The 10,095-nt window shown below is 44.7% G+C and overlaps 2 protein-coding genes across 3 annotated transcripts in view; both read left to right on the top strand.

The window, feature by feature from the left end:
* The first annotated feature begins 341 nt into the window (after positions 1-341).
* On the top strand, positions 342-5,598 carry LOC138803704 (protein PET117 homolog, mitochondrial). The gene is made up of 2 exons (XM_069987769.1): positions 342-540; positions 5,446-5,598. Exons 1-2 carry the CDS (start codon positions 445-447, stop codon positions 5,590-5,592), a joined length of 243 nt encoding a protein of 80 aa, XP_069843870.1. The 5' UTR covers positions 342-444; the 3' UTR covers positions 5,593-5,598.
* A 702-nt stretch (positions 5,599-6,300) lies between these two features.
* Positions 6,301-10,095, top strand: part of LOC138803703 (cysteine-rich protein 2-binding protein) — a 39,952-nt gene continuing 36,157 nt past the window's right edge. For both annotated transcript variants that reach the window (XM_069987766.1, XM_069987767.1), the window contains exons 1-2: positions 6,301-6,566; positions 9,554-9,672. In XM_069987766.1, coding sequence (XP_069843867.1) covers positions 6,308-6,566; positions 9,554-9,672 — 378 coding nt within the window. In that variant the 5' untranslated portion in view covers positions 6,301-6,307. The remainder of the gene's footprint in view (positions 6,567-9,553; positions 9,673-10,095) is intronic.

Here is a 10,095-nt window from a genome sequence, read left to right as displayed (position 1 = left end):
CAACGAAAGTGTTCACTGCCCCACCAAAGGGTGGTAAGAGGCCGTGCTTATTGAGTACGGCACTTAGGCAAACCACCTGGTTCAGCCAGGCGCACAGAACAGGCTTTGAGCCAAAGTGAGCGGGAATCTTGACGCTCCGGGATACCCCAGATTGCACAGGCATAGAACCTCCCTATCCCAAACCTGTCAAGAAGCTCGAATCAGCTTTCGGCCACAGCTCTTTAGATTTGAATTGGGACCTTCTATCCGCCTAGCGGGGGGCGGGGGCGGGGGAGGAAGTACGCACGGTTGCCCGGCTCTCGATTGGTCGAGCCTGGCGACGGCACCTCTCGACACTCGCGAGCTCGGCGCTCGAGGGGTCGAGCCTGGCCGGGACCGGGTCAGCCATAGCCACGGTGCCTCAGGGCGAGGGGCAAAAGGTGGCCTCCGGCAGCCGGCGCGGGGATGTCGAGAAGCTCGAAAGCGGTACTAGGCCTCTCGGTGCTCCTGACGGCGGCCACGGTGGCCGGCGTGCATCTGAAGCAGCGGCTGGACCAGCAGGTCGGTGTCACGTGACCGCACGGGGGGGGGCGGGCTCGCGCGCGGCGGGGGCCTCAGGCCTGGGGCGGTGGGCTCCCGCGTGGCTCCCGCGTGGCTCCCGCGTGGCTCTCGGCGTCTCCTCGCGTCTACCCCCCGCCCCCCCGCTGGCCTCGGCCTCGGCCTCGCGGCGGCGCCCCCGGCGGCCCTGCAGGAGTTCTGCTGACCCCGCGCCTGAGGCGCTGGGCCCGAGGTCCCGGGCGCTCCGACCCCGCGCGTGCTCAGTGGCGCGCACCGCCCTCGCCTGCTCCCGGGGGCCGCTCGGAAGTCGAAGGCGGGAAGGGGTGTGTGCGTGTGTGTGTGTGTGTGCGTGTGCGTGTGAGTATTCTGCAAGGTACGAAGTCAAAGGCGGGAAGTGTGTGTGTGTGTGTGCGCGTGTGTGTGCGTGCGTGCGTGCATTCTGCACGCTACCAGCCCTCTCCGCTCAGTCGGGCCCAGGGTTCGGGCTGGAGCCTAATGAGGTGTAAGTGCTAAAGATTTGAACAGTTGAGGGTGCAGTTCGGTGGCTTGCCTAGAATGCGCGAGGCCTTGGGTTCCATCTCCAGCCTGGCAAAATAATGTTGCTTCCTTAGACGACCCCCCCCCCCCCGACTCCCCATCCCCGAACCTCCCCCCCACTCCTGGCTCCTGCCTTTGGCCAAGGTAATCTAGTGAGATGTTTTTTGTGTGTGTGTATGTGTGTGTTTTAGTTAACATATTACTGTGGAAACTAGATTCTGGGAACGGTAAAGATGCCATCTTCCCCAATTTTCTTTTTAGTGCTTTGTTTCAGAAAACATCTGTCCTTTAACTAATGAGTGATTGACCGCCTACTCTGTCAGTAGTATTTTCTTATTCAAGTTGGCATGCCAGGCACTGCACTGGGAATATGGTACAAAGGTAAGGAATCTAGAGACTGTAAAAAAAAACGATTTGTAGCTGTGCTAAAATATTATAAGCAGGTCATCGTTGAACTTTCAGTACTTTGATAGGCATTTGGGTTGAGGCTAGTTGGCCAAGGGTAGAAATAAAGAACTAAGTGTATCAAAGTAAACAGTCTTAATTTGCCTGACCAGAGCCTTTGACCGTGCTCTGTATTTGGTGTACATTGATGAAGGCAGATGAGGATTGTCTGTGCTGTTCACAATCTGAAAATGGGAGGAGTGGAAACATGTGACTGGCGCAGGTATCTGGAGGGGATCCATGATGACAAGGTAGGGAAGAGATAGAGATTTGAAATTAAAGTATGATTGCACTGGGTTAGCTTTTGGAATAGAGGCAGGAGATTTCCTGCTTGGAACTAACAGGAAATGGTGGTAATGGTAGAGAACACAGGATGTCATGTTAATCCTGAGGTCAGTGAATCCAGTTATTTTCCAAAAGAATGAATTAGGGATAGTTAAGAGATTTATCTGGTGCTTTAGCTGCACATACATATACATCACATGGCTCCTGGGAAGTTTTCACAACTAGGGCTGGGCCCCTTACTCCACAAGAATTAAACTCTTGTGTACAGGGATTCTGTTTCTGTATGTTCCAAAAGTCATCCAGAAGATTTTAATACATAACCAGGGTTGAGAATTGCTTTTAGAGAAGGGAAAAAAATGGAAGAACAGAGAGACTTCTTTATGTTGAAGTTAGTGATGAAAAAAGATCAACTAAAGTAATCTGTTTATTTTACATCCAAACTTGCATTGGATACCCACTTTGTAGCAGGGAGAAAGAATAAGCTCAGATTGGCATGGTGGATGTGTTATAATGGTCAAGGAAGCAAGAAATTAAAGAATGTCTATTGTTTCCTGTTTGCCACATATCAGGCAGGCACACTGTATCATCCTTAATCCTCAATGTAACCCAGTTAATACCAAGTATTGTGGTTCATTTGATAAGTTTCCAAGTTTATGCTGGTGGAAGAACAATATGGTTTGCATTTGGTAGTAACTACCTCAGACTTTTTTTTTTGTTGTTGTTCAACTGTGGAGTCTGAACTCTGGGCCTGGGTGCTGTCCCTCAGCTCTTCAGCTCAAGGCTAGTGCTCTACCACTTGAACCTTAGCACCACCTCCAGCTTTTTCTGCTTATGTGGTGCTGAGGAATCAAACCCAAGGCAAGCACTCTACCACCACTGAGCCACCTTCCTAGCCCCTACCTCCAACTTTGACTCTTGGTAACCACCCAGGATAGTGGTATGTCATATGATTATTCTCTCTGGAGACACTGGGCAGTGGAGTAAGCTGCAGGTCCCAGTCAGCCAGTCTGATTTTGTGGCTGAATGGTAGGTACTCTGTTCCTGAGTTTTAGTGTGTATTCAGTGCATTTTTTAATTTTTTGGGTCCGGTCCTGGGGCCTGAACTCTGGGCCTGGGCGCTGTCCCTCAGCTCTTCAGCTCAAGGCTAACTCTCTACCACTTGAGCCACAGCACCACTTCCAGCTTTTTTCTTTTTTGCTTATGTGGTGCTGAGGAATCGAACCCAGGGCCTCATGCATGCAAGGCCAGCACTCTACCACTGAGCTACCTTCCCAGCCCCATCAGTGCATTTTTTTGACTGTTTGCATTTGCAACTTATAATGGGCTTATCAGAGCATAGCCCTCTTGTAAGAAGAGTATTTGACTAAGCCAAAGTTGCAGATGGGTGTTAGAATGGCATCCACCTAAGAGAGATCTTTGGTGGTTAGTAAGGTAGTATGTGGAAGTCACTGAAAGGATGTGTGAAGCAATCACCTGGAGAAAGATAGCAAATGATGGATGGAGAGACAGATGGAGATTGTGCACAGGTTGATATATCGGTAAAAGGAGGGGAGGCCTAGGGGACAGGTATGGAAGGAATGATCCCAGTTTATGATAATAGACTTGGTGATATGTATATGTAGGTGTGTCCTGGTATGAGGACAGAAAGACCTGGGGGTCTCAGTTGTGATCTTGCCCAGGCTCTAAGGTTTGAGGAAGTTTAGTTTCAAGTTGAGTTACTAGTTCAGGATTCACAGAAATTTCCAACTCCCCTATAGCATATGAAACTGTTGGCCTAGAGGAAATCTAGCAGATGTGGGGCGGGGGTGGGGGTGGGGCAGAGAAGGGGGTTGGGAGGGGAGGTATCATCTTTAAAAATAGATATAATAGGGGCTGGGAATGGGCTTAATGGTAGTGCTTGCCTAGCATGCATGAAGCCCAGGGTTCCATTCCATATAAACAGAAAAGGCTGGAAGTGGCACTGTGGCTCAAGTGATAAGAGTGCTAGCCTTGGGTAAAAGAAGCTCAGGGACAGTGCCCAGGCCCTGAGTTCAAAACCCTAGGATTGGAAGAAACAAGCAAACTTATTAGAGTATTTTGTTGTTGCTGTTGTTGGTGGTGGTGGTGGTGGTCATGGGGGCCTGGGCGCTCTCCCTCAGCTCTTCAGCCCAAGGGGAGCACTCTACCATTTGAGCTACAGTGCCACTTCTGGTTTTCTGGTTTTTAATTGGAGATTAGAGTCACATGGACTTTCCTGCCCGTGCTGGCTTTGAACTGTGATCCTCAGATCTCAGCCTCCTGAGTAGCTAGGATTATAGGCGTGAGCCACCGGCACCTGGCTTGTTTCTGGTTTTTTTTTTAATGTATATGTACATATAAATTTTATTTATTTATTTATTTTTTGTACTGGGGATTGAGCCTAAGACGTTGCACTGGCTCAAGTGCTTTGCCACTGAGCTACATCCAAGCACTTCACTAGAGTATTTTGTGAGCTTTTTTATTTCCATTAGTGTACCGGTCCTGAGGTTGAATGCTTGAGTTACAATTGAATTTCCAGATTTTCTTTCTTTTTTTTTTTTTGGTCCGGTCGTGGGCCTGAACTCTGGGCCTGGGCGCTATCCCTCAGCTCTTCAGCTCAAGGCTAGCGCTCTACCACTTGAGCCACAGTGCCACTTCTGGTTTTCTGGTGGTTTATTGGATTATCTCTAAGTCCAAATCACTTCCATTGAGCAACCTTCCCAGCCCCAACTTCCAGATTTTTATGTTTAATTAGAAATGAGAGTCTCATGGACTTTCCTGTTGGTAGGCTTCAAACTGTTATCCTCAGATTTCAGCGTCAGTAGATAGGATTACAGGTGTGAGCCACAGGCATCCAGCCCCATTAATTGTTTGAAGAATCAAATATTAAATTTTCAAATTAAAAGTGCCAATTTTTATTTATTTACCATTAAGGGTGTGGTTTTTGTTTTTGTTTTGTGTGCATTCGGCAAATTTTAAAATGTGAAAAGAGCCCCTGTGGCTTATACATGTAACTCTAGCTACTCAGGAGGCTGAGATCTGAGTATTGCAGTTCGAAGCTAGCCTTGGCAGGAAACTTTGTGAGACTCTATCTCCGATTAAACATTAGAAATCTGGAAATGGAGCTATGACTCAAAGTATCAATAGCTTTGAGCAAAAAAGCTCAGGGACAGTGCCCATGTCCTGAGTTCAAAGCCTTATGATCCATAAAAACTGAAAAAAATTAAAATAGAAATTGAGTATTTACAATCTGACTGTTTTTCTTTTCTGTCTTGTCTTGTCTTTTTTCTTTTTTTCTGGTCATGGGGCTTAAACTGTGGGTTTGAGCATTGTCCCTGAGCTCTTCAGCTCAAGTCTAGTGCTCTGCCACTTTGAGCCACAGTGCCACTTCTGGTTTTCTGGTGGTTTATTGGATTATCTCTAAGTCCAAATCTCTTGGACTTTACTGCCCGGGCTGAGCTGGAAAGAACATGATCCTCAGATCTCAGCCTCATGAGTAGTTAGGATTACAGGCGTGAGAGGTGGCCAGCACAAGCTGAATGTTTTTAAGTGTGTATTTTGGTAACACTGTTTGGATTTGAAAGGCACAAGGATGAGTGCCTCCTGTTGAGAGTGTTACTAAAACCTTTTTCTTAACATTTTTAGAGGCTTCGTGATGGAGTAATCAGAGACATTGAGAGGCAAAATCGAAAAAAAGAAAATATTCGTCTTTTGGGAGAACAGATTATTTTGACCAAAGAACTTGAAGCAGAAAGAGAGAAGATGTTGGAAAAAGGATCTCAAAAAACATGACTTTAAATGAATGTGAAATACTGGGACATACAGTGCTGAGTTGTGTGTGTTGTATTATAGAGATATAGAGAATAGCTTCGTGTTTTTTCTTTTTTCTTTCTTTTTTTTTTTTTTTTTTTACCAGTTGTGGGGCCTGAACTCTGGGCCTGGGCGCTGTCCCTCAGCTCTTCAGCTCAAGGCTGGGGAATTGAACCCAGGACTTCATGCATGCAAGACAAGCACTCTACCACTGAGCCACCTTCCCAGCCCTAGCTTAGTGTTGTTTTTTTTTTTTGGGTCAGGTCATGGGGCCTGAACTCTGGGCCTGGGCGCTGTCCCTCAGCTCTTCAGCTCAAGGCTAGCACTCTACCACTTGAGCCACAGTGCCACTTCCGGCTTTTTTCTTTTTGCTAATGTGGTGCTGAGGAATCAAACCCAGGGCCTCGGGCATGCAAGGCAAGCGCTCTACCACTGAGCCACCTTCCCAGCCGTTTTTTGTTTTTTTTTTAACAGCTGTTTTTTTGGTTACTGTCCTTCTAAATTTTGATCAAATAAAAAGGGCAGTGTATCCTATATTCTAATTTGCTTCTTTAAGAACTTGTTATATCTGAATAAAGAATTCGGGGCAGATGCTTTTCTGGACTTTCTGTCTGTAGGATTCTACTACCAGCCAACTCAGTGTCTTGAGTTCAGAGTTATTACTAAAAAGCACTTCTGAACCTGTGAGAAGGAAAGGATGGATACCAATATCCACCTGAGCAGTCTGATAAGTCGACATGATGATGAAGCCACAAGAACATCCACCTCGGAAGGGCTGGAGGAGGGAGAGGTGGAAGGAGAGACTCTCCTGATTGTAGAATCGGAGGATCAGGCGTCAGTGGACTTATCTCATGACCAGAGTGGAGATTCCCTCAACAGTGATGAAGGAGATGTGTCATGGATGGAGGAGCAGTTGTCCTACTTCTGCGACAAGTGCCAAAAATGGATACCAGCTAGTAAGGAGCTTCTCAATTCCTTTAATTTATCAGTTCCTGTTTGAAATTTTGTGTTGCCAGACTGTGGAAGAAACACGAATGTAAAGTAGACCTAAATAAAAGGATAATTATTATACTTATTATTATTTAAGCTGATCAAATATAAATTTATATAACATACAGACATACTTGTACTAATAAAAATTGTTAACTTCCATCCTATTGTTAAATTAACTTTTTTTTTTTTTGCCTTATTGGGGTTTGAACTCAGATATACAGCTCCTTCCCTAAATTAATATATATATATTTTTTTTGTTTTGTTTTGTTTTTTTCTGTCAGTTGTGGAGCTTAAACTCTGGGCCTGACACTGTTCTTCAGTTCTTTTTTTTTGGGGGGGGGAGGGTCCGGTTGTGGGGCCTGAACTCTGGCCTGGGCGCTGTCCCTCAGCTCTTCAGCTCAAGGCCAGCGCTCAACCACTTGAGCCACAGCACCACTTCCGGCTTTTTTCATTTTGCTTATGTGGTGCTGAGGAATCAAACCCAGGGCCTCAGGCATGCAAGGCAAGCACTCTACCACTGAGCCATCTTCCCAGCCCCATCAGTTCTTTGGCTCAAGGCTAGTGCTCTACTACTTGAGCTACAGTGCCACTTCCGGTTTTGTGGTTTTTTATTGGCGATAAAAGTCTCATGGACTTTCCTGCCTGGGCTGACTAGGAAATGAGATCCTTATCTCAGCTTCCAGAGTAGCTAGGATTACAGGTGTGAGCCACTGGTGCCTGGCTAAATTAATATTCTTGATGGTAACTCAATAAAAAATTACAAAATTTGGCTGGAAAAGTAGCTTAGTGGTAGAGTGCTAGCCTAGCATGCCCTGGGTTCCAATCTTCAGTACCACATAAACAGAAAAAGCTGGAAGTGATGCTGTGGCTCAAGTGGTAGAGTGCTAACCTTGAGCAAAAGAAACTCAGGGACAGTGCCTAGGCCCTGAGTTCAAGTCCCAGGACTGGCAAAAAAAAAAAAAATAGAAAATTTGAAATGCCATGTTGTTGAAAGTACTAATCATGTTTATCTAATAAGATTATATACAGGCACTGGTGGCTCATGCCTATAATCCTAGCTACTCTGGAGATTGAGATCTGAGGATCATGGTTCAAAGCCAGCCCAGGCAGGAAAGTAATGAGACTTATCTCCAATCAACTACCAAATATCCAGAAGTAGAGTTCTGGCTGTAGTGGTAGAGTGCTAGCCTTGAGCAAAATTAGTTCAGGGTCAGCACCCAGGCCCTGAGTTCAAGCCCATGATACAACACACACACACACACACACACAAAGGTGTTAAGGGGTTGAGGACCAAATTCTAGTCATACTTGAAGTTCAAGTGCATAAAAATTACTGTTAGGTTTAATACATGGACAACTGCTATAGTCAGATCAGAGGTTTTTGATGCTCTTTGGTAGTACATACGGTTTTATTTCTCACTTTTGGACTTCTTTATCTGCTGGCAAGTCATATGCACACACCTTGAGGGTTTCAGCTAGCATACTAGTTTGAGTGCTTTGTCAGCTATCATACAATTTGTACCAAAATAGGAGACTAGAAAAAAAGTACTAGAAGAATGCTTTGTGTAAGAGTTTATAGCCAGGTGAAGTATATATGCACATATATTTGCATACATTTTTGTGAAGTGGGTCATTTTCTGGCATGTGGAAACATTTTTGTTAAAATGGATTCAGCAGTTCAGATTAATGGATAATGTTACAACATTTTTATAGTAAACCAACCTAGAAGCTAGGTCTTCAAAACTGGTTTTTGTTTCCAAACTGTCTAAATTTATTGACTCAGGGTTCTGTCCAAATATCTGTAGCTTTCCTGGTTCTCACAGGAATATTTTATGCCTTTTTATTGATCATTGGAATTGAACTCTGGGCCCTGGGCCATTGTCACTGAGCATTTTTGCTCAAGGCTAATGCTGTACTTCCTTGAGCCATAGCTCCATTTTCTGCTTTTGGGTTATTAATTGGAGGTAAGAGTCTCAGGGTCTTTTCCTCCCAGTTCTCAGACTTCTAAGTAGCTAGGATTAGAGCACATAGCTCAGAGTTTATTTAAAGTGCCCTTTGTAGACAGGTTCCTGCTAACTTCAGCCTCTCTGGTCATGTATATAAGCAGAACTTTGTGGTTAGGGAGAAGTTTTTGACTACAAACAATTCTTATCCACTTGGCACATTTTTGTTTCTTCTCTAGAATATGGACCTCCTTGTTTTTCAAGCCTCCCCTACCTTCACCTCTACACTTCTAGTTCTTCAGGCCCTCCAGTAAATCCCTCTAACTTTTCTGTCTCCCTAATATAAATTAGCACCCTCTTTAGGTGCCCTCTCACTACCTCTGGGGTGCACATTACATTACGCTCCTACGCTTTTCATGTTCAAAGAGCATCAACATCACCTGGGAACTTGGATGCACAGGCCTATATTCCACCTCAGATTGGTTCATTTCATCTGGGGTAGCTGTAGGCATCATTAGGGAAACAGAAAACAGTTCTCTGGGTTCTGATACACCATGAGAATGGAGAATCACTGTGCAGTTGTGACCTATGCAGCCCTCGTAGACTTGTAAACTGATGAGAATAGGCACCATGTCTGCCTTGGACATTGAATATCTAATTCCCAGTCCAGTGCTTGGCAGGCAGTAACTCAGAAAGAATGTATGAAGAGACCTGTGTGAAGGAGTCAGGAATGTAATAGTTGGAAATCCAGTTGGAGCAATCATACCTGCTTTTCCAGTACCTTTCTCCTCTAAAGTTAAGGAACTGTAGAGTCTGTGGGAGCATGAACTTTACTTTAGAAGAATGAAAATCTTTTTCTGTACTCAATACCCTACTCTCATCCTGCAGTTGTGGATTGATTGAAAAAAGGGGGAAAAATGGAAATCTGGTTGATAAGATGATGAAAGAAAACTGAGTTTGCTGCTTTTAAGATAAGCCTGTGTTGTAACTTTTTTGTTTTCCTCCTAGGTCAGCTGAGGGAACAGCTCAGTTACCTTAAGGGTGATAACTTTTTTAGGTTTACTTGTTCAGATTGCTCAGCAGATGGCAAGGAGCAGTACGAGCGGCTGAAGCTAACATGGCAGCAAGTGAGTAAACAAATGCTCTTCTAAAATTCTTTGGGTTGGTCCTCTGAAAAATTTGGTGGATTGGTTATCTGTAGTGAGGAACTTGTGGTCTTTTGAGTTAAGGGATGCTTTCCAGACATTTCTAGACAGATGTCTGGAAAGAGGAGTCTTAGTTAAAAAACAAAAACGACCACGTTATCTACGTGACTTAAGTTTGAGATTTTCTTTGTTTTTTAAAGTTTCATAAATCTTTTATCAGAAATCTTTTATGTACAAAGGGATTAATTATGTTTATATGTAACACAAACCTTTGATGTTTTAATTGAACATCAGGTTCACTTTTTTGTTTTCCCTGAGGTTCATATGTTTTAGTTATGCTTTTAGTACAATGGAGCCATAGGATGGCAGCAGCAGAAGTAGATTTGGAAATAGTGGTGCTACATT

The sequence above is a fragment of the Dipodomys merriami genome, unplaced genomic scaffold, assembly GCF_024711535.1.
Source record: "Dipodomys merriami isolate MVZ:Mamm:240054 unplaced genomic scaffold, mDipMer1.0.p SCAF_346, whole genome shotgun sequence".
NCBI lineage: Eukaryota > Metazoa > Chordata > Mammalia > Rodentia > Heteromyidae > Dipodomys > Dipodomys merriami.
Note: the sequence above shows the minus strand (reverse complement) of the source record. Positions and strands in the feature narration are given on the sequence as shown.

Coding starts and splice junctions, on each gene's coding strand:
- LOC138803704 (XM_069987769.1), top strand. CDS start 445: ATGTCGAGAAGCTCGAAAGCGGTACTAGGCCTCTCGGTGCTCCTGACG. Junction 541..5,445: donor AGCAGCGGCTGGACCAGCAG/GTCGGTGTCACG, acceptor TAACATTTTTAG/AGGCTTCGTGATGGAGTAAT.